General features: G+C 51.6%; 2 protein-coding genes across 2 annotated transcripts; one reads left to right on the top strand and one right to left on the bottom strand.

Annotated features, from left to right (window-relative positions):
- The first annotated feature begins 2,433 nt into the window (after positions 1–2,433).
- On the top strand, positions 2,434–12,197 carry LOC148829822 (mitogen-activated protein kinase 12-like). Its single transcript, XM_088924347.1, has 12 exons — positions 2,434–2,959; positions 4,907–5,036; positions 5,653–5,711; positions 6,894–7,005; positions 7,133–7,162; positions 7,579–7,626; positions 7,778–7,892; positions 8,006–8,077; positions 8,237–8,316; positions 9,132–9,210; positions 9,805–9,978; positions 10,425–12,197. The coding sequence occupies exons 1-12, from the start codon at positions 2,841–2,843 to the stop codon at positions 10,490–10,492; spliced, it is 1,086 nt and encodes a 361-aa protein (XP_088780473.1). The 5' UTR covers positions 2,434–2,840; the 3' UTR covers positions 10,493–12,197.
- Positions 12,198–15,384: 3,187 nt separating this feature from the next.
- On the bottom strand, positions 15,385–21,138 carry LOC148829823 (uncharacterized). The gene is made up of 5 exons (XM_088924349.1): positions 21,105–21,138; positions 19,860–20,153; positions 18,553–18,698; positions 18,064–18,170; positions 15,385–15,523 (listed from the first exon to the last, which is right to left on the bottom strand). The coding sequence occupies exons 1-5, from the start codon at positions 21,136–21,138 to the stop codon at positions 15,385–15,387; spliced, it is 720 nt and encodes a 239-aa protein (XP_088780475.1).
- Between the last annotated feature and the right edge of the window lie 1,946 nt (positions 21,139–23,084).

Here is a 23,084-nt window from a genome sequence, read left to right on the forward strand (position 1 = left end):
TGTTTTTCATTGACTGTGCTTATTACAATGATGAAAAAAAATAAGTCAAAAGAGCAAGTAAACATATAGTGTGTGTGTATATATATATAAAATGATAGAAAAAAGAAACGCAACATTTTCTGGAATGAGAATATTGTAGTTATAGCTTATGTACTTTCACAAAAAGTTGTCAATTTGTTTTAAGCCCTCTGACCAGCAATACAGCTTGTGCAGTGAGGCATTGCAACTTGCCAATCACATGAAAGCTCGTTAGGTGCACTTTTACCCAACGAGGTCCAGGTGGAACAATGCCTGATCAGGTCACCTTTAAAAAGGCCTTAATTCAAAGCTTAGGTCACCGCAAGAAAAAGGCCACACTTAGTCAGTTTTCTGTGCATTCCATAATGCCTCAAATGTCACCAGACGCAAGGGAGAGGGACACTGGCATGCTGCAGGCAGGCATGTCATGTGCCAGCATTGCCAGACACTATGGAGTAAGCTGCTCCACTGTGTCCAGACTGCAGAGAAGGTTTCAGCAGACTGGCAGGACAGATGACCGTCCAAGATCCAGTCGGCCTCAAGTGACCACACCAGAGTAGGACCGACACATCAGACTGGTCCATCTGGGAAACCGTTTCAGATCTGCCACCCATACTGCTGCTGAAACTGCTGGCAGTCACAATGCCCGCATCAGTGACAGGACAGTGAGGCTCCATGCTGCTGGCCTTAGAGCAAGGCGACCTGTCAGAGGCCCTCGGCTCACACCTCCTAGACGTCACACCTGACTGGCTCGGGCCAGACAGAGGCTGCGATGGACTCGTCAGCAGTGGCATCAGGTCCTCTTCACGGATGAGTCACTCTTCAGCCTGTTCCACGCAGACGGGAGGGCCAGAGTGTGGAGGAGGAGGTGTTGCGTTTCTTTTTTCCATCAGTATATGGAACAGTCTGTTTTGGGGCTGAAAAAACAGTGATTTAATGTACATTTTGCATTAACAAGCATCCCCCCATTAGTCTGTTAAATCAGGGGCTTACTGTAGACTTGCTATGTTACAGTATTTTTTCACAATTGATAGGTTTGATGCAATAAAATGTTGTGTAAATACACTGTGTTGGTGTAGCTAGATCTGAGACTACTTGTAGATCCGGTTAGGCAGCAGAGAGCTTATCTGTTCAACATATCAGGTTTGAAATTCTTTGTAATTGTCTAATTTCAATTTCTTTGACTTTCTCCTCTTTTAAATGGGCATCAGTTTACCTTGGCATTGAATCACATTAGAAGTCAAATCAAGAGAGAGGCGAATCTCTCTGGTCAGTCAAAATGGCAGCAGACAGCTACAGAGATCCGTCACATAGCAAGATTAAGAAAAGGAATATTTAGCAATCAAATGATTTGTGTTGGGTGGCCTTCTAACTTGATCTCCTCCAGTCCCAGAAACCCAGAAAGTCTAGGCCTGGACAGTACTGCGACGGGACACCTACAAGGAAAAGCAGGTGGCTGCTGGTCATGGCGTAGGTGGACCAGTAGGGGGGCGCCGTTCCCACTGCACCAGAATGGACCACCGGTATGGTAGTCAAAGAGGCTGTGCAATCTGGAGTGTCATCCCCCCGGGTGGTGCGTTTAACTGAAGTCTTGAAGATCTCAGTGTCCTGGTTACACGTCGCTCCAGGCTTCTTCCTTCAAAATTGAATTACGTTCTTTCTTAATTCAGTCGATAAAGCAATTTCTCTCCCTGGACAGCTGTGTGGTGTGGCTGCTGTGTGTTACCCAGGGCTGGATGATCTGGGTTCTCTACTTTATGTAAGGTGCTTTGGGATTCCTCGTAGAGAAAAGAAGGCTTTGGTGTTATCCTGGGGGAGTAATTAGGGAGGGCGCCACAGGGATCTGTATCCACTGCTCTGCTTAAGGTGTATCCATAATCTATATTCTTGTACAGCTAGTCACTAGACAAGTTTACAGATAAGTTAAAAAAACAGGTGGATCAGTAAACCCTGTAGAGGTCAAAAAGAAATTGCAAAAGCTTTAGTTTTAAAATCCCGTTACTCGGAAAAGGCCTGGCTGGTGGCGTTTTGGATTTAATATAGGCGAGAGCAGCGCGTTGCCCGCTGTACACGACGCCAAAACATCAAACTCTACAAATAAAATGAGAGAAGCGGAGTTTGAAGATACGGCTTAAGAACGAAGTCTGTGTTGTTGATACTTCATTTTCATCTTGTACGCAATCCGGAGGAGCACAAAAAAGGCAACTAAACAACGTTAGGATTTATAGTAAAAGGTAAGTGGTGTCGTGAGAGGAGGCTGTAGGTAAGGAGATAGATAAGGCAAGGAGGAAGCAGGTTTCTGTTTTAAAGTCCGTGGATGCGCTAATTGATGCAGGTGGGTTGTGGCCTTTGGAACTGAACAGCTTGTACTACGTACCAAGAGCTTGAGGCTGATGTGTGTACTAGCCTCGTTTCAGTACTTTCAAGGCGTGTGAGTGTGAGGAATGTTTCTTATTCCGACTCCGGGGTGAGTTCCCGTCAGACGGTGCGGATCACACCTGCCCTCTTACCGGGGGCGAGGGGGAAAAAAAAAAACAAAACACAAGTCTGTTTGGGGCAACAGATCTGTGCGCCGCGGAGGCACGGAGCCGAGCGCGCAATACAGGAAGAGCGTCTCTGAGAGGAGGGGATCGTGGAGACGGGAGGGCGACCCGCTAGACAAACACACACACACGCACGCACGCCGCACTCGCTTACTGAGTGACGGGGGAAGAGAGAGAGAGAGAGGGGCGCTGCGCTCCGGAGGCTGCGAGAGAGAGAGGGAGAGAGCGCATCGGAGGGACCGGCGTGCGGTCAAGCTCGGCTTCTTCACCGGTCGGAGAATGACGACCCGGACCAGACCCGGCTTCTACCGGCAGGACGTGAACAAGACGGTGTGGGAAGTGCCCGAGCGGTACCGGGAGCTGAAGCCCGTGGGCACGGGGGCGTACGGCACTGTGTGGTGAGGCTCGCCTGGGGTTCATAGAAAACACATCTGCCGCCGCCGGGGTCGCTAGTTTGTCCCCCAGGCAGAGTGAGTTTCTGGAGTTGTCTCGCCGGTTTCGGGGACGCGCAGACACAGGAGAAGGAGGGCGCCGAGTCTGAATTAGCAGGGAACAATAGAAAGCCCGAGCCGGTCTATTTGCTCAGCCCGCAGTTTATATTTGCGTTCTTACTTCCTCCTTTCGCTCTCTCTCATCTCTCCAGCAGCCTCTCGGCTGTCTCCTCTGCCTCGCAGCTCACATCTGAGCGAAGCGACCGTGCAGGTCCGGGTGTTTCAGACGCCCGCACCGAGCACAGAAAGCACGGTCTATTTCAGCCTCTCCGTGTCTGTGCAGAGCACAGGCAGAAGTTTGTAGAGTTGTGCCTGAGTGGACGGTGGAAAACCAGTTGTCTTCCGGGTTAGGAAATGAACGCTAGCTGCCGAGTGTCCGTCTGGCACTCCCCTACTCCTCTCTGTCAGGACTTGCAGGCGGCGGAGGAGGAGGAGGAGGTGTAGTTAATAACTTGGCCCGGTGAAGGCAGGGCGTCCTTAAACTTCTCCCTTTCGGCTCAGTGGAAGGGGAAAAAAACACGAGTGCACTTTTACAAGCCCCCGAGCGTCATTCACCCACCACACGGAGCTATAAAAGCACTCGAAGTAGGACAAGACCACAGGGGGCTGCGAAATTTCCTGAAGCAACCCGGTTTCAAACTGCAGGGTCGCAGCAATGCGCTCGACGATCTTATCGGTCAAACACCGCCGATTCCCGGCACGCCAGGCCGGTGACGTCACCCGCCTTGCCCGCAGGAAAGGTCATTCACACATCGCTTATCTGTCGCACCTTCGCTCAGGTTGCGAGGATCAACAGGTGTGAATCGACTACTTTCTTGGGTCAAAAGTAGTTAACGAGGAGTTCTTGCGAAGTTCCTACTGGTAAGAACAAGAGTGCGGTAACCCCACCATACATAGCCAGATAGTATATGTTCAATATAGCTCTGTAAGTTTTAGATAGGTACTTTATTGATCCCGTGAGGGAAATTGCAGCGCAACAGCAGCTTAACACAGACAGCACAGTCACAGTGTAACGAATGATACAATAATAATAGTACAATACATACAATACAATCAGTACAGTGAGGGGTGCACTAAAAGAGTTACTCACAGTTCAGGACACACAAAGAACAAACTAGAACAGAACAGTACGCAGAAAAATCGTATTGCACGTTTGAATATAAATATAGATATAAATATAAATGTATTGCACGGGTCCCTGGCATATATTGCACAAAAAAGGGTTGTAAACGGGAAAAGAAAGAGAACAGATGTAGCAGTAGATGTGTAGATGCGTTCAGTCCAGAAACAGGTCCCTGTCAATGTTGCCTCTGCCCAGACGCAAGGTGGATGCGTTGTACAGTCTTATGGCAGAAGGCAAGAATGACCTCCTGTAGCGCTCCCTGTCGCACCGTGGATGAATCAGTCTATTGCTGAACGTGCTCTTCGTTTCTAAGAGTTTTAAGAGTTTTGGTAACATTTTCGGGGTCTTGGTCGGTGTTCCGTTTCCAGGGCGTTAAGTCTGCGTGCTCTCAGCTCCTTAAGACAATGCGGCTGTGTTATTAATCCCTGGCTCACTCCGCGCGGACAAGTTGCCAAAGCGCAGTGCTGCTGTGGAGCCGCCTCCGGGCTCCCCGTCTGGAAGAAGGTGTTCCTTCTCCTTCCCGCCTGTCCGCGCCAACAGCTGCGCGCTGCTCCTCTGCAGCCGGCGCACGCCGAGGCAGCAGCTCGGCGCCCGAATACCTTCACTCCCCTGGACTGCGGGGGTCTTGCTGGCCCGGGCGCAGCCCCCGGCAGCGGGCCCGTTCTCGCCAGCGGTCCTCCCGCGGCCCGCTGGGTGTGTGACGGTCCCTCTGCGGGCTCTGCTCCTTGCAGCTCGGCTGGGGACCGGCGGACCGGGGCGCGCGTGGCCATCAAGAAGCTGTACCGGCCCTTCCAGTCCGAGCTCTTCGCCAAGCGGGCCTACAGGGAGCTGAAGCTGCTCAAGCACATGAAGCACGACAACGTGAGTACGGCTCTCTCCGAGCGTCCCGCCAGACACGGGGGAAGACTGATCCTCCCGGCCGGCCGTCGTTTCCATCCGGTTCAGGGCTGCAGGGGGGCCAGAGTCTATCCCAGCAAGCAGTGGGCACACTGCTCCCAGCCCATCGCAGGACACGCACAGCCCAAACACGCTCTCACACCAGGGCCAATTGTCCCAGAAGCCACTTAACCTACGAGTATATTTTTGTCCACATGGACAGCACCCCAGGAATTGAACCCGGAGCCCCGGTACCGTGAGGCAGCAATACGTACCACAGCAGCAGCACCATGCCACCCATGGAGAAATAGTCTTCCCTCTCAATTGGCAAGGAGAGGGAAGATCTCATTGGTGACCCTGCTTGCTCTGTGCGCCTGTCCTGTGTTTTTCCTCCACTCTCTTCAGGCATGCCTTTGGAAGAACGCGCTGCTTGATTAGCCAGTCCAGGAGAGCTGTGGGTAACGGGCATGCAGTGGTTATGAAAAGCAGGTGGTGACTGGAAGGGTATCTTCACCCTAGCCAGTGGGTAGAGGGCCGGGTGCGATGTGGTGTTACTCCCCATGCTGAGCGGGACAGTGACCCTTCTCTCTGTCTCCCCCAGGTGATTGGCTTGCTGGACGTGTTCACTCCAGACATCTCTCTGGACAGATTCCAGGACTTGTGAGTGTCCCCAGGTTTCCACAGTGAGATTTGTCCACAGGTCTTAAGGCCGTTAGAAAGGTTACAGATCTTTCTTGAAAGAAAACGGGGTGTTGGTTTCAACAACGTGGCTGTGTAGATTGTTCCATACTCCCGCAACTCTTTGCATAAAGAAGTGTCTCCTGTTCTTAGATTTAAGAGCTTTGCCACCCAGTTCCCACTGGGTCCTCTGTGTTTCACTGTTCGTTCTGAAGAACCTGCTGTGTGTACTCCCCAAGGTTTTTGGACACTTGGTTGGGTTCTCACTGTAGTAACCTCTTTTTTTATGGGGAGACCCCTCCTGTACTCTGTATTCTAAACTAGATTTTCCTGCGCACTATGAAATTTTAACCCGGCGTCTCTTGATTTAAGTTCTGTGCTCTTTAACCCCATACGCTGGCACTCTGTTGGCCCTTCTGCAGACGTGCAGCTCTTGATGGGCAGTGTGGACGGCTCCCGCCTCGCACAGCTCGCTTCTCCAGACACGGGGGAGCTGCTGCACTTGTGGGGCTCTCCCTGTCGCTCGCGGGCTCTTGGGTTCGGCGTCGTGCCAGCTTAGACCCCCAGATAGCTCCGCTGTGCCAGGAGGCCAAGCCCCTGCCCTGAGAGAGAGAGTCACATGGTCTAGATTTCACAGGGGCAGGAGACGGAACTTGCTTGGCACGCTGAGCTCTGCTTTAGTCGCACAGCTTGGGAACTTCTGCTCTTCCACGTGGTGTTCGGGGTTCCAGTTCTGGGAGGCTCGTGTTCCTGTGGGTTCTTGAGATAAGAAGCAAGTCCCCAGTCCCCAGTCCTGGTCCTGGAGGGTTGGTGTGTCAGTCCAGCTGGGTGCTTGACCACCTGAATCGTCTCATTATTGGCTCAACTGGACCAGTTTAACAGCTCCTTCCAGCTCTTGACGTGCTGCTGCTTCAAAGAGACCTGGAAAATCCGCAGGGACACCAGTCCTCCAGGATCAGGATGGAGGACCCCACATTTAAGACTACAATGACCGTTTTTTGGTATAGAACCAGGTTATAATGAAAACGTGCCATGCTAGTCCTCTGGGACTAAAGTCCCATAGTGAGATGATTCCTTATGCGTTAACATTTGAAATACGTCCAACTAAAAACCATTCCTTATAAAAGGACAGCAGCACATACAACCTGCTTCCCTCTCTCCCAGCTACCTGGTGATGCCCTTCATGGGCACGGACCTGGGGAAGCTGATGAAGATGGACCGGCTGTCCGAGGAGCGCGTGCAGTTCCTGGTCTACCAGATTCTGAAGGGGCTCAAGGTAGGTCCAGTGTGCGTGTGCGTGTGCGTGTGCGTGTGCGTGTGCGTGTGCGCGTGCGCGTGCGCGTGCGTGCTTGGTCACCATCTTTCATGCAGGTTCCTTTAACAGTGTCCCTTTCCCTCCACAGTACATCCACTCGGCAGGAATCATCCACAGGGTGAGTGGGGGGGGGGGGTATCGCAGGGAGATTTTGTTCAACTGTCCGTGGAGCACCAGCTCAGCACCTGCCTGCAGTGCACAGGTTTGAAAAGGCTCTGAGGGACGTTTCGTAGTGATGCTTACAGGCAACTGATGGCAATGATTTTCTGTCCTTGCTTTGCTCCGTATGCCCAACGGAGACCCAAGTGTTTTCAGAGCAGGCGCCGCACTGTGGGAGGCGGGTCCAGCCGTTGCAGACGGAGAGCAGCTCTGCGGGGGTCGTGGGGTCGCTGTCCGACAGAGGACAGACGCCGGCAGGGCCTCTCACTCGGCACTCGCCGTCTGCAGTGGCAGGGCTGGATGCGCAGCTTGTTCTGTTGCTCTGTGTGCGTGTAGCTGTCCTGGTACCTGACCTGCTGTTCTCCCCCCCCACAGGATCTCAAACCGGGGAACCTGGCCGTCAACCAGGACTGCGAGCTGAAGGTGAGACGCTCTGGGGTGCCTCCACCCGGCTGCGTCCGTTTTCTGTCTCTGCCCCTTTTTCCACCTCCACACCTGCTGCCACCAGTGGCCACATCGGTGCGATTTAACCTCTGCAGAATTCCCTCTCAACTCTCCCCTCCCCTCCCCCCAGATCCTGGATTTTGGGTTAGCTCGGCAGACGGACAGCGAGATGACGGGCTACGTGGTGACGCGCTGGTACAGGGCGCCGGAGGTCATTCTGAACTGGATGCACTACACGCAGACGGGTAACATGGACGGACAGGCGTGCCCCAAACACGCTGAAGGAAGGGGCGGGCACAGTCGTGCTGCAGTGATCAGGCTCACATCTCTAACCCCTCCTTCCCCCCTTTCTCTCCAGTGGATATCTGGTCAGTGGGTTGTATCATGGCAGAGATGATCTCAGGAAAACCCCTCTTCAAGGGCAACGATCGTATCCTTTAAACTGTTGACTGCTGCCGAGCACTGCTCTCTCGTATAGCACCGAGTGCGTTGTCGACTGTACTGTCTGCTCTGTGTGCTTGTCGCTAGAACTTTGTGCTGGAGATGTGTTCAGTGCTGTGACCTATGACCCTTGACTCTAGCACCGCAGACTTGGACCAGCTGACAGAAATAATGAAGGTCACGGGCACGCCCACCCAGGACTTTGTCGGCAAACTGCAGAGCCAGGAAGTGAGTTGCAGTGAAAATACACAGGATATTGACCATTAGCTGTCCTGTTCAAACAAGTGTTGTGAAACATGCACACTATGGAGAAATTGTTTATTGTACCTACGAATGGGGCATAGGAATGTGTTCCCATTGATGAAGACAACACGCACAAAAAAGAACTGATATCACTGTATACCTGAGTGTGTCTGGGGGGGGACATCAGCGGATGTGGCGCCCTCTTGTGTGTGCTGCTGTAGTACATGGGGGTTATTCTCTATGGTCCAGTTTTGCATTGTTGCTCTGAAGAGCAGTTTTCAGCACGTGGGTTGGCTTCATAAGCTCCCGAGACACGGAGACTGCAGGGTTACTGCATGGGTGAGACGCACTCTCTCCCGAAGAACCCCGAAGAGCGGCCCCCCATACAGCAGGGGACCCACTGCCTCCTGCGCCCACCCGGGTGACGCGGGGCGGCCATTCTGCACCTGCAGCCCTGCTGAACAGCCCATCGGGAGACCAGATTGGGCAAGACCAGAGTGGATTTGATTTTGGGGTTAATGTGCCTACTCTTTAGAAGCAGTACTCTAAAGCCTGTAAGAGTGATGTCCAGGCCGTCGAACACTGGTTTAATACCTCATCTGAGGGACTGTTTCCTCCAGCACAGTGTGCCTGGTCTCGATACTGGTGCCATCTACTGCAGCAGTCATTTTTCTTCCGAGGTCTCTGAGGCCCGGCCCTGCTTAGCTCCTGAGCTCTGAAGCGGCCAGAGCAAGGTGACTCTGGAACACGACCTGCACTGGCGCTTCAGACTCTCAAACCAGCTCCCCTTCTCTCCTCAGGCCAAAAACTACATCAAGAGTCTCCCCAAGGTGCAGAAGAAAGACCTGCAGGCCCTGTTCAGCTCTGCTAACCCCCAAGGTAATTAATGGGCTTAATGTTCTCTAAATAACGCCAGATGTTTGCTAGGAGTGCGTATCTATGTAGCACAAATGCCCTTGCGCTGCACTGCCACTGTCTAAATTCTGAGCAGTGCCACCCAGACTGTTTACAATCTGTGCTCTGTTCAGTTCAGATGGTCAAGCAATAGGTGTTTCCCCAAGTGGTGGGGCGTCTGTGTGCACACGGTGGAGATAGCTGGAGAGAGTGGTGGAGTTTCTGTAGAATGGGATACACAGTGGGATTTTGTTACAATGGCAGCCAGGCTGAATCGGAATGAGCGATCAGTCGGACAGACAGACTGTGGGATCCGGGACAAGACCTGATAATTACTCGAGCGCTGCGGAGGGGCGGTCATCTCGAACACGTGCACCCCTCTGCTTTAACAACAAAATATCGGGGTGCTTGAGCACCCACAGGGCTGGCACCTGCGCAGCCTACGTGACCCTGCTGGGGGCGTGTGTGAGGAAGTGTGACGTGTGACGTGTGACGTGTGACGTGTGACGTGTGACGTGTGACGTGTGACGTGTGACGTGTGACGTGTGACGTGTGACGTGTTCCTGGGCTCCCCGGCAGCCGTCTCCATCCTGGAGCAGATGCTGGTGCTGGACCCCGAGAGCCGCATCAGCGCGGCCGAGGCCCTGGGTCACCCCTACTTCGCCGACTTCCGCGAGCCGGAGGAGGAGACGGAGGCCCAGCCCTTTGACAACTCCCTGGACAACGCAGAGCTGCCGCTGGAGCAGTGGAAACGTGAGCAGGAGGATGGCAGGGGGGAGGAAGAGTGGAGGGAGGAGGAGGGTGGGGGACTGGAGGGGAGGAAGAGTGGAGGGAGGAGGAGGAGGGCGGGGGACTGGAGGGGAGGAAGAGTGGAGGGAGGAGGAGGGTGGGGGACTGGAGGGGAGGAAGAGTGGAGGGAGGAGGAGGAGGGCGGGGACTGGAGGGGAGGAAGAGTGGAGGGAGGAGGAGGAGGAGGGCGGGGGACTGGAGGGGAGGAAGAGTGGAGGGAGGAGGAGGAGGAGGGCGGGGGACTGGAGGGGAGGAAGAGTGGAGGGAGGAGGAGGAGGGCGGGGGACTGGAGGGGAGGAAGAGTGGAGGGCGGGGGACTGGAGGGGAGGAGGAGTGGAGGGAGGGGGACTCCTGCAGCCTGTTCTTTCTCTCATCCCTGTCTCATGCTCTCTCTCTCTCTCTCTCTCCAGGCCACACCTTCACAGAGATCCTGTCCTTCCAGCCCACGGCACCAGAGTCCCGGGAGACCTCGCTCTGAGGGAGCCGGAGAGGAGTACTCCACGACACCACAGCTGTCTGTCCGCTCCACATTCCTCTGTCCACCAGTCCGTCTGTCTCGGTGTGGGTCAGTGAGCTTTGATGTTGGTCTGCCTGTCGGTGCCTGTGGTGTCGCGGTCTCTGCGAGCTGGCGTTGAGGGGTCTTCTCAGGAGCTGCGGGCCGGAGCCGAGGACTGGTCCAAACCCATCTTTCAGCTGATATCACGCCGCGCACTGCTGGCGGGTCTGTGTCTGGGTTGAGAAGTCTTAAAAAAAACACACACATGCTGTTTGTACAGCTTGGATTCAGGCTGCGAGCTCTCTGAAGCCACGAATTCCAGACCACTCTGGCAGGCAGAAAGAACAGAACGGACCCGGGCAGTCTGTGAGGCCTGCACTTGAGGGCCCGTTGGCGAGTGTCAGTCTGGGAGAGTGTGCAGCGTCTGTCGGGGCCGGTGTACTGCTTCAGCCTGGCGGTCCCGGCTGGGGCAGGAATGGAGGGTCTTGCTGTCCAGGGGGGAATGTGAGAGCAGCTCATGCACGCCGTGTCTCTGGGGTGTTTACACGTTTCGCCCTGCTGCGTTGTCACAGGGCCACAGCTCCAGTCAGTGAGGGCTGCAGACGGGCCGGGTGTCCAGACGGGGCACAGAAATACCAAGACTGCGTCACTACCGGCCTTCAGTCCCACCGCCTCCTTAATTAGATTCAGTTCATCAAGCCAGGGCCCTCCAGTCCTGCTCCTGGCTGGGCCAGTGTCTCTGCAGGCTGTCGATGTGCCTGGGCTCTGAACTGAGTTTTTCCGTTTCTGGGACCGCCCTGGAAAAGCTAGAGACACATTCTGGCCTCTTGGGGCCAGGATTGGACGGCCCTGGATCAAACCGTCAAGCCTGTCCATCCACAGGGATTAAACTGGGCGCACCACTGCCCTTCACTGTGCTTTCAGGTCTGGGGAGGTGCGCCCTCTGGCTGGCAAACCTGGAACTGCAAGGAAGAGTGGGAGACCTGTGACCTGTGTGTCTAAGTGTGCAAATAGCATGTAAAAAGTTTGAAGATTTGGAGGGTTTTATTTCACATTATTTTCTTCTCAAGGAGGTTTTCAAAGTCCATCTGGCAGTCGCCTGGAGGGGAGGTTGAGAAGTTTCACTCTTGGGTTTGTGTGCCCTGCAGTCCGACAGCTGGGCTGAAAGAACAGGACTTCCGGCCCAGCTTAACCGGGCTGCAGGCGCCTCCGATCTCTGCTCCTGGTTTGCTTGTGGCCGAGAGACGAGGTGTCTGAGGTGAGCTTGCCTCACTGAGAGACGGCGTCGGCTGCTTCGCTCCTGAGTGATATCGTACACTTTTTTTGAGAGTGAGTGCAGGTCAGTGCTACCTCTTGTTAACTAAAGCCACGTATCCTTCAGGTCTGATAAACACCGGGTGCCCTGCGGACATCTTGACTCGAGCCTTTGGGAGTGTTCATGTTCAGGCCTGCTGCTCTCGTCTCCAATCTGAGCTGCTGGCCGGTTTAAACTGGGGACCCTGGTGTTGGTGAGGAGGGTCACGGGGACCCCAGTTGGCTGTATGAGAGCTTTTCGAGTGGAGTTGTGAGCCCGACGCACTCTCTCCTCTCGGGATCGTACACATCGTTGGGGTGGGGGGGGTGGTAGGGGGACTGGGCTCACTGTAAACATCTGTATTCATATTTTATATAAAGAGTTTTTTGTAAATGAGGTGTTGGCGTGTTCTGTTTCTTTTTTGGGGGGGTAGGATTGTTCCCTCCCCTTTCCCCTGTCTTTGCTTGTCTTCCAAACCTTTGCCCCCAATTCCTTCCCTCTGTCCCATTCCCCCACCAGACTGTAAGGGGTTTCAAGTGAAGGTCCCCCCAAATGGTGGTGTTGGGCAAGAGGTTTTCAGTCCTGAATTACTGGCTTTGTGATCAGTCTATGAGCTTCTCCCGGAGCAGAGGCAGGACTCCTGTAGATGTGCGGACTGTCCGCCGCCAGGACTGGGTTAACGGGAACAGCGCTCCCACTTCCACAGACCGGTCAGGAAAATTTCCCTAACAGAATCAATTGCTTGTATCGCGAAAAATTGAAATCGGGAATTTCGGGAAAGTACTGTACGGTCGCCGTGTTGTTGAGAATTCACGAGAATTGCGACGAGATGCAGCTCTTCCTGCTCACGGGTCACTGCATTGAAGACGTTTGATGCGAACGTATAAGCAGATAAGTCCGGGTTGTGCGAGGAGATGTTCAACGTGCTCTGCATTCAGAGTTGAGAGGTCGTATTTCTCCGCTTTGAGGCGACAGCAACATTTCTATTGGATTAAAAGAGCCGTGTTCACAAGCCTGCTTGGTTACAGTGCAGTGGGCCACTTCACCTGACTGGACGTTTTGTTGCCTCGTTCTGAATCTCGGACTATGGTGAGGTCCAAAACTAGAAATTGTCTATTTTTTTGGTGTAAACGGGGGGTCTTACAAGTTATTGTGTACATTTTACTTTAATTTTGGTTTGAAATGCGCTCATCATTGCCGATTCTTTCCAACAGCAATACAAACATAGCGCTGCGGTTCCCCTTAAATCCACACTGGGGGGGTGACGTTCTGGAAGCATCAATGAATTGTAAAAGCAAAGTCGATCACTGGCTTCACTTCGGTAAGAAAGCGTTCCAGGAGTATGGAATACCAGGAGACTAGGGCTCTGGAGCAACCTTTGTTCAGCTGTAGGCTGTGGTTCCCCAGCAGTTTACCTTGTGCCCTGCCCTGCAGGTAAGCTTCATCGTGCTGGGGTGAACTCTGGTGCTACTGGCGGAGCGGTGGCACTGTGGCTAAGGATCTGTGCCTGTGGCTGGAAGGTTGCCGGTTCAAATTCCGCAGCCGGCAGAGGAATCCTACTCCGTTGGGCCCCTGAGCAAGGCCCTTAACCCCAGCTGCTCCAGGGGTGCTGTACAATGGCTGACCCTGCACTCTGACCCCAAGCTTCTCTCCCTGTCTGTGTGTCTCATGGAGAGCAAGCTGGGGTATGCGAAAAGATGAATTCCTAATGCAAGAAATTATATAGGGCTAATAAAGTGATGTTATGTTATGTTACTGGCTGCAGCTCAGCCTCGGAGCCTGACTTCGAACGGGAGGGCCTGGCGGCTGTTAGGATCCAGGGGAGATGAGAGGAGGCCCTGCTCTGCATAGCGGCTTTGACCTCGGCAAAGTTTTCTACCCTCGTCATCGGTGTGAGTCGCGCGGCTCGGTAACCCTGGCAACTGTGGAACAAACCGCTCTACAGTCATTTCTTGCTGCCCTTGGCGTGGCCAGGCTGTGTCGTGTCGTCTCCGGTGTGTGGAGGCGTTTCTCCCCAGGCAGACAGGAAGGAGAAGGAGAGGGTGCGTCCTCCTGCAGCGCTGACCTCTCCTCCTGCGGCAGCACCGCTTCAGAGAGCGCAGACTCGGCGAACGCACCCCTCACTCTTCCCCCTCGCATCCGGGGTGGCCCTGGGTTTGGGGGCGAGTCCTGGGGGTAGCCAGTGTCACCATCTCTTGACAGACGCAAGAAAGCACAGCTTTGGGGCTGCTTCCTCGATGATCAACCCCAGGTTCTGCTCCATCACTACCAAAAGTGAAAATGGAGTTGAGCTGGTCTCCTCTCAACAGTGAGGCTTTTTTTGCTTTGTAGAAATTGCCACAAAATGGCAACCCTTTATTGTTCATTTAAATCTCTTAATTAAAGGCTGTGGTTAGTTTTTCAGATGTAGCCAACATTTTATTGCTGTCTCCTGTATATTGATTAGCAGTGGGTGTTGCCTAATTCAGCCCTGCGTGCACGGTTTGGTGTTTTTCTCTGGATGGGGAGAATGTTTTACTCTGAGCTCTGTGTGCAGGGCTCCTGTAGGGGGAGTTTGTCCCATTTTAGTGTGATCCTGCTCTGTGATGAACCCACACTTCACTGCCATACAGCGCAATGGTGCTTTCAAATATTCACAACTAGTTTTTTATGGGGATTTATATTGCCTCCTTCTTATGGTGGAGAAAGCCCTGTGTGTCTCCTCCTTCAGTTCTCTCAGAAGGTTTGTGTGTTTGGTTGGGTGCTCAGGTGTGCTGTTGAACAGGGAGAAGTGGAACCTGTTTCCCTGAGACCCTGGTGTGTGCCCAGGCCTGCAAGTACAGCCCCACTGTGCCAGCCTCTGCTCTGCTGCCCCCCCCCCCTCAAAGCCTTATTGCACCCCTTCACTCCTCAGCGCCCACAGAAACCCCTGTCGGCTCTCAGCTCAGCACCCAGCAACTCTCTGACACATTGTGCTACTGCGATCAAAGCAGAATGGTTAATGTATTTTTAATTAAAGGTGAAAGGTAACGTCTGGTAAACAGTAATATTGATAAAAATGTAAAATTTTCTGAATACTATTAACAGCACACAATCTCAACACTAAACAGTGGATTAATGCTTTACAGAAACGTGATTGTTTACATTGACGATTTTGTAAATCAGTATAAATCTATATTCTTACAGTCCGTTTACCCGGTTCTACTTTAGTAATGAGTAATTACCTCTGGAAGAGCCGTTACAGCACAGTATTTCAACCGACTGCAGCTCAGATGAAGAACAAACAGGTTTGAGAAGAGCTGACTAAATGGTTTCTAAAGAGGAGAACATTTTTCTTTCTGTGTGTTCTCCCCGTGTGCAGGTGGGTTTCCTCCTGCAGTCCAAAGATAAGCTGGTAGGGCAACAGGCTGCTGGGAAACCTGGCCCTGTGGGTGTGTGTGCCCTGGGCAAGACTGGCATCCTGTCCAGAGTGTGTACCCACCCCCCTTGTTCCTGTCGTTGCTGTGAGAGTCTCTGGCTCCCCCTGCGACCCCGAGCTGGATGAAGCAGTTAGAAAATGGAAGGGGGACTTGTGAACTGTCTCCCTGTGCAGAATCTAACACTAGCACATAGACGTTCTGCAGCCACCCTGTGTTGTGGAGTCGCATGTTGACGTTTCCAGTGTTGTCTTCATCTTGGTGCTGGTTGCTCTCTCTACTGGTCTTCCTCCACAGGGCTGCAGGGTTCTTAACATGTAAACCCTGTAAAAACACACAGCTGTTGGGTTGTTTTTGTTTTAACTGAGCTGGTTTACATTTCTCTTTAACAGAATAATTTAAGAGAATGTAACATATTAATTAAATGTAACGTAACAGAATAATAAATCCTACCAGCAAACGGGAGGAGGTTTAGAAACTTTCAACACAGCACAAAATGGACTCCACATTTTTCAGACTGTGACAAAATGTAAAGACATCTCCTGACCAATGCCATACACACGTCGCCCCCTGCCAGGTTTGTGTCTTGCAACCACGTTACTCAGGGGCAGAAGAAGCTGTGAAAAGTCTCGTGGCTGGCAGTGCTGTTTCCTTCTATTAGAACGAAACTAGAGACATACCTACGTGGCAATAATATCCCTGGGGATAATGGGTATGGATTTAGAAAGAGTAGCTCTTGCCTAACCAACCTGTTACCATTGTTTGAACAGGCAGCAGCAGTACTGGACACACACAGGACATACAGTATAACATGATGTAGTTTGATTTTTCAGAAGGTGCCTCATGAAAGAGTCAGATTGTTGGCTTGCGGGGAAATGCCAGTGTCTGGACTGAGAATGGGTTAATCAATGGAAACCAGAGGGTACAGGTAAGGGGTGAATACCCAAACTGTGGAGTACCTCAAGGATCTGTACTAGGACCACTGCTCTTCCTAATTTATATCAGTGTTCTACATTCCAGAACAGTAAATTTGCAGATGATACCAAATTAGGAATACAGTAATTCCTCGCTATATGAGCACCCTCTAGAATTTCTATCAAAGCTTTTCTAGAATAAAGGCTTGTGTGTGTTAAGTGTATATATATAGTACCATAGGACAGCACCTAATGATTGTGCATTTACTAACAACTGTAACAATGTAACTACTGTACTGTAAATGAGCAGGAGTGTATCCGTTTTTTTACATCGGCTGATGACTTGAAAGATGCAAGTCAAGCAATTAATCAGAAATTAGCCAGATGAAGTTTGGGGGGGTCTGAAGGAACATTTTTGAGTTCCAGAATCAGTCAGAGATTGTAACACGGGCAGTAATGGGAATTTACATTCCATTTCACACGTTTTCACTATATGAGCAGTTTTCGAGAAAACAAATTAAGCTCATATAATGAGGGACTAGTTATATTAGCAAACACTGTAGAAGCAAATGAAATTAAAAAAGCTTGAGATAAAACTCGTCACTTGGCAGGTTACATTTCTTGTAAAGGAAACAGTAAATGTTAATTATTTATTTTTCTCTTCAGCGTGGAAGAAGCCTTTTCTTGCTCCTTTGCAGCTTACAAATGCTGACGTTGCTACCTACTTGAACTACTTCAGACATTTCTTGTAGACAAGAGCAGGTTTTGCATGCTGGTAACAAAAACAAACTACAAAATGGGGAAGACTGTAGATAGAAGCAGCTTCTTATGAAACAAAAAAAAACGCTTAGGTGTTTAATGCACTAGTAAGGCCTCATTTAGAATATTGTGCACAATTCTGGTCACCATGTTAAAGGAAAACTATTGCTGCTCAGTCCAGAGAAAAGCAACCAGATTCATTCTGGAGCTGGAGGGACTGTCCTACACTGACAAATGCCTGAAGCAGTAAGTCCTTAAAGCACATCTTTAAGTCCTGTATAGAGAAGACTGCTAGGTAGCCTGATACCAGGATTCAGAATCCTCACTGGAACAGTCAGTCCAGCGGATTTCCTCAGAAGGAACGGTGAAACACGAGCCAGGGGACAGGTGGAAACTACATGGACGTAAAACCAAAAGCAGGAGGTACTTCTACACTGAGGGTGGTGTGATTGGGCGAAGCAGTGGCTCTGTGACTAAGGGTCTGTGGCTGTAAGGTTGCCGGTTCAAATCCCACAGCCGGCAGAGGAATCCTACTCCGTTGGGCCCCTGAGCAAGGCCCTTAACCCCAGCTGCTCCAGGGGCGCTGTACAATGGCTGACCCTGCGCTCTGACCCCCAGCTTCTCTCCCTGTCTGTGTGTCTCATGGAGAGCAAGCTGGGGTATGTGAAAAGACAAATTCCTAATACAATAAATTGTATATGGACAATAAAGTGATCTTATCCTATCTTATCTATGGAAAAAAGAAATTGCTAAAGCTGATAACCTGGCTACTTCTGAGAAATGGCTGGATAAGGCCCTTGGATCAATTAGTTAATAACTACCCAATGAGCAAGATGGGCCTAGATCCACCTAAACAGGGCAGACGCTCCATGAAAAATCCTGTATTCTTAACACTCCATAACTCCAATGTGATTTTTCAACAACATACCCAACTTTAAAAAGCAGTCATTGCCTCTTCACAAGATCCCCAGGGAGCAAAAATGACTCTTTGCCCTCGGGCTATAGCGATAGCATGTCTCTTATCATTATTAACCAGAATTACTGGGATCATTGTATACCACATCCTCTGACACTTGGTAAAGTGCAGGACTGAAACAGGAGATGACCAGAACCCCAACTGGCCAGCATGCAGGAAGGGGGGTGGGGGCGAGGTGATGGTGTCGACAGGGGACAGTGCGGCCGTGTGCTTACGTCCAGCCGCAGCAGGAGGAGAGGAGGGCCAGGGCGAGGAGAACAGCCACCCAGCCGAACAGGGGCCAGATCACCCTGGCCACAGCCGCCGTGTGCCTCCAGCTGGCCTGTGCAGAAACAAACACAGCAGTGGAGATCTTCCTCTCGGCCGCTATCGACACGCCCCGTCAGCAGCTAACAGCCCAGCACCCCACTTCTGAAGCTCAAAAGAAAATTGAAACTCCTCCCCAAATAACTGGAGTCCTCCCATAACTTTTAGGAAAAAAATGTTAGGAATAAAAGACTGCAGTTTTCCCATTTGGGGGCATAAAATAGAGATGTTTATTTGTGCTGTTTGCTTTTTCTGTTGAGCTTTATCAGGGGCACCAATATTTCTTGAGCCCACTGTATATGTTGTACAAATAACTTGGGACTGTAAGTATACCCTCCAGGAACTGAAATCTGCTGAAACAGAAATGAACGATCAGACAGACACACAGTGCCACTCACTGCAGGGACATGAGGAAGTGGGCAGTGCTGCTGTTCCTGTCGGCAGAGCTCTCTGTGGGTACAGGTGCTTCCACACCACACACAGCCCAGCTTGGGATCCAGGGCTGCACATTGAGCACAGCCTGCAGCCTTGTCTGAGCAGCGTCCTGCAACACAGAGCACACTGAGCACCGCCCTCCTGAACACAGAGCACACTGAGCACAACCCTACTACAACACAGGTCACAGTGAGCACAACCCTCCTGCAACACAGAGCACACTGAGCACCACCCTCCTGAACACAGGGCACAGTGAGCACAGCCCTCCTGCAACACAGAGCACACTGAGCACAACCCTACTGCAACACAGAGCACACTGAGCACAACCCTCCTGAACACAGAGCACACTGAGCACAGCCCTCCTGCAACACAGAGCACAACCCTCCTGCAACACAGGTCACAGTGAGCACAGCCTTCCTGCAACACAGGTCACAGTGAGCACAGCCTTCCTGCAACACAGAGCACACTGAGCACAACCCTCCTGAACACAGAGCACAGTGAGCACAACCCTCCTGCAACACAGGTCACACTGAGCACAGCCTTCCTGCAACACAGAGCACATTGAGCACAATCCTACTGCAACACATGTCACAGTGAGCACAGACCTCCTGCAACAGAACACAGTGAGCACAGACTTCCTGCAACACAGAGCACAGCGAGCACAGACCTCCTGCAACAGAGCACAGAGAGCACAGACCTCCTGCAACACAGAGCACAGTGAGCACAGACCTCCTGCAACAGAACACAGTGAGCACAGACTTCCTGCAACACAGATCACAGTGAGCACAGACCTCCTGCAACACAGAGCACAGTGAGCACAACCCTCCTGCAACACAGAGCACAGTGAGCACAGATCTTCTGCAACACAGATCACAGTGAGCACAGACCTCCTGCAACACACAGCACAGTGAGCACCTCCCTGCAACAGAAAGCACAGAGTACAGCCCTCCTGCAGCACAGAGTACACTACATCCACACCACATACTAACAGTCTTCTCTGTAGAAGCTACAGAACCTATGTACATCTTCAGGAGGTGGAACCAAACCAGTGTACCTGTAAAAACATGCAGACTCCACACAGAAGGAAACCCAGTCAAAAATAAAATACAGGATCACAGAACCGTGAAACATCTGCACAAATGGTCTCTGCACACAAACAATAACACAAGCCCAATCAAACAGACCAAGTAAGCTGTCTACACTTCACATCAATCCCTAAAACAGGTCTTCTGGACCTGCAGAGAAGCTGTGGTCAGAGGACGGAGCTTACCGTGAACCGTGAGGTTCTGGCACAGTGCGTGCTGGGAGCTGAGACGCAGGCAGTAGGTGCCGCTGTCGCCTGTGGTCAGGGCCGTCAGGGTGAAGGAGAAGTCGGCAGGGCTGAAGCTGGAGACTCGGGGGTCGCAGGGAGACGCCCCCACTCGCTCCCCTGGACGATACTCTACACAGACCTGGCCGTTGCGTGTCCAGACAATACGTGTGGGCATCGAAGTGGATCCCTGCGCTCCAGAGAACCTGAACGAGCCTCCCTCTTCCGCGTGGTGCACTCTCCCTGCCACCGCCCCTGCAGCGCAACATGAGCTTCAGACGGGTGTCATCTCACCGGACAGGCGGCAAAGGCAACAGATGTCAGTTAGCCGTATCACCCTGCAGCTCCCACCTGGCAGCCCACTGGCGCTCAGCAGGGTTGAGCCTGGTCAGTACCTGGAGGGGAGACTCCTGGGAAAAGCGAAGGTTGCTGCTGGAAGTGGTGTAGTGGGACCAGTAGGGGGTGCTCAACCTGCGGTCTGTGTGGGTCCTGATGCCCCAGCATAGTGACGATGACACTATACTATAAAAAGGCGCCGTCCTTCAGATGAGACGTAAAACCAAGGTCCTGACTCTCTGTGGTCATTAAATTTCCCATTGGCCCTTACCAATCATGGCCTCCTAATAATCCCCATCTGTGAACTGGCTTCATCACTCTGTTCTCCTCCCCACTGAGAGCTGGTGGAGGGGAGCCCCCATTACCTGTAAAGTACTTTGACTGGAGTGTCCAGAAAAGCTCTATATAAGTGTAAGCAATTATTATTATTAATGATCATTATTATTTACTAATTAGTTTACAGCCATCTTAGAACAATAAGCATCATTCCTCAGATAGCAAGCTGAGATTGTAAGTGATCAGTCTGCTCACCTTGCTTACTTGACGTTCAGGAATTCAGTAACCCTACAGCCCAACCCAGGCCAGATTAATAGGCTGAATGGCCTCTCATCTGTAACCTTTCTCATGTGCTCTCTGTGGGACAGTTTCTACACCCTGTGCTGCAGGGCCTGGGCTACACAGGGCAGGACACCTAGGGGTTTATGTCTCCTGGGTGTTCAGTTTCTCTGGAGCACAGCTGGGGCTCTCACGGCAGTGTCTGAGCCCTTGACCTCCGGTACCCTTTCGCAACATTAAACAGTGGCGATGCTGACCCCTTGTCAGTCCTGCACGCAGACCTTGCTGAAATACATTCGGGATTCTCTGACTTACACGAGACGAGTGCGAGGAAGATGGACGTCCTCATTTCTGCAGTGCAATGCCTCTCTGCAAAGAGTGAAAGAGGTTTCCCTGTCACCGGAGAGAGAAGAGTCCCCTTCTGTTGCACACAGGTTTTGATCTCTTCTCGCACTACTCCAGTTCACACTTTACAGACGATTTGTTTTCTACTGCATGTGGAGGTAACTCGTGCTTCCCCGCCCAGTGCTACTACTAAACCCAGCACAGGCTGGAGTTCTCCTTCATGGAACACAAACTCTCTTCATGATACTTACATGAACCAAGTTAGAGAAACTTTTTTTTCCCTGGTCTAGAACAAAAAATCTCTGAATCAGATCTCTGGATGCGCTGGACTCTGGCCCAGAGCTGAGGATGATGGAATGTTTAAGCAGGAAATGGGAAATTTCTCACTTACCTCTGCGATGCAGCTCTGGGGATGGTGTCCACTCACTGGCAGGCCTGTCCTCTTCCAGCTCTCCGCCTGAATGTCCTTGCCCTTCTCCCCCAGTACTGAATGCAGCCAAGCCTGTCTCTTATGTGTCTCAGACAAAGGAATTCTTATCTGTGCCTGCAAGGGTCTGTTATTGTCTGTTTAATCATTGTTGGTTTAAACCAGGTCCAGCTCACTCCATTCCAGGCCTCCCTGATGTTTCAGCGCCTTGTGGCCCATGAAACACTCTCTCAAAAAGAGGAACGTGGCTGTAGTTCTTGGCTCGAGAAGCAAAATGAAATTTTCATGACGTCGTGAACTGTTTCTCCAAATTCTTCTAAAAGTACTCTTCCAATTTGGGTACAAAACCATATAGTTCACATAGTGTTTAATAATCATGCTTTATTTACTGATCTATCCAGCCATCCTCTTTCTAACTTCATCCAATTCAGGGTTGCAGGAGAGTTGCAGCCTATCCCAGCAAGCACTGGGCACAAGGTGAGTTACACCCTGGACAGGGCGCCAATATATTGCAGGACACACACATGCACACTACGACCAATTTTCTCAAAAGCCTATTATCCTACCAGTATGTCTTTGGACTGTGGGGGGGAACCAGAGCACCTAGAGGAAGCTCACACAAACACAGGGAGAACATGCAAACTCCACACAGACAGCACTCCTGGCATTGAGCCCAGAGCCCCAGCACTGCGAGGCAGCAATACTAACCACAGCACCACCACCCCACCCTTACTTACTGTTACTTTTTAAACTGTCGAACTGTCACCGAAATGTTTAGATGGTGTCGAGGTGAATTTTGTTACTGCTGCCACAAACATCCACGTTATGGAACTGGAAGTCAGGTGCATGCTCCTCTCACCCCATACCTGTTGCTGATCCAGCACTCCCTGAAGGCAATGAACTGAACGTGGGCAGGAAAAAGGGGCTTTCACGCTGGTCAGCTTGATAGTTCTTCTGTGAATCGAAGAGGTGTGTTTTAATTCACTCACTGCGGTCCAGACCTGTTGAATGCCATGCTCCTCCCTACAGCCAGCTGGCCTTAATCAATATGATCAACTCAGCAAGGAGCCCCTGGCTCTGTGATTAGCCAGGTTAGGGAGGGGGGTTGTGTTCCATGTCGCCCTGCCTCCCCTGCAGCCCATACCTGGGCCTTTGCTGAAAGGACAGGAGTCCTCCAAACAGATAAGACCATTGTTTGTAGTCAAGGTCCATCAGAAGTACCTGGTGACTGAGGTGATTAGATAGACAGCTGACGAAGCTGGGGAGGGCTCTGGCCATCCTTCTGCGACTGAAGGATAGTGTTCTGAACGACTGAAACCAATTAGATTTCACTACTGCACTTATTATTCTGATCTGTAGATGTATGGAGTCCAGCCACATGAAAATGAGCACCCCCCCTACCCAAAATCAATAATGTATTACCTCAGGACACTCGTATGTATAGAACACAAACATAAGTCATGAGAAGATCTACGCCCAGAGAAGGCCAAAACGTTGTTTCTCTTCTTCTCTTTTCAGCGTGG

The sequence above is a fragment of the Atractosteus spatula genome, chromosome 8 (assembly GCF_055471065.1).
Source record: "Atractosteus spatula isolate fAtrSpa1 chromosome 8, fAtrSpa1.hap1, whole genome shotgun sequence".
NCBI classification, from domain to species: Eukaryota; Metazoa; Chordata; class Actinopteri; order Semionotiformes; family Lepisosteidae; genus Atractosteus; species Atractosteus spatula.

Coding starts and splice junctions, on each gene's coding strand:
- LOC148829822 (XM_088924347.1), top strand. CDS start 2,841: ATGACGACCCGGACCAGACCCGGCTTCTACCGGCAGGACGTGAACAAG. Junction 8,078..8,236: donor CCTCTTCAAGGGCAACGATC/GTATCCTTTAAA, acceptor CTAGCACCGCAG/ACTTGGACCAGCTGACAGAA. Junction 8,317..9,131: donor GCAAACTGCAGAGCCAGGAA/GTGAGTTGCAGT, acceptor TTCTCTCCTCAG/GCCAAAAACTACATCAAGAG.
- LOC148829823 (XM_088924349.1), bottom strand. CDS start 21,138: ATGAGGACGTCCATCTTCCTCGCACTCGTCTCGT. Junction 18,699..19,859: donor CCAGAACCTCACGGTTCACG/GTAAGCTCCGTC, acceptor TCTGTGTTGCAG/GACGCTGCTCAGACAAGGCT. Junction 15,524..18,063: donor TCCTCCTGCTGCGGCTGGAC/GTAAGCACACGG, acceptor GTGTTTTTACAG/GGTTTACATGTTAAGAACCC.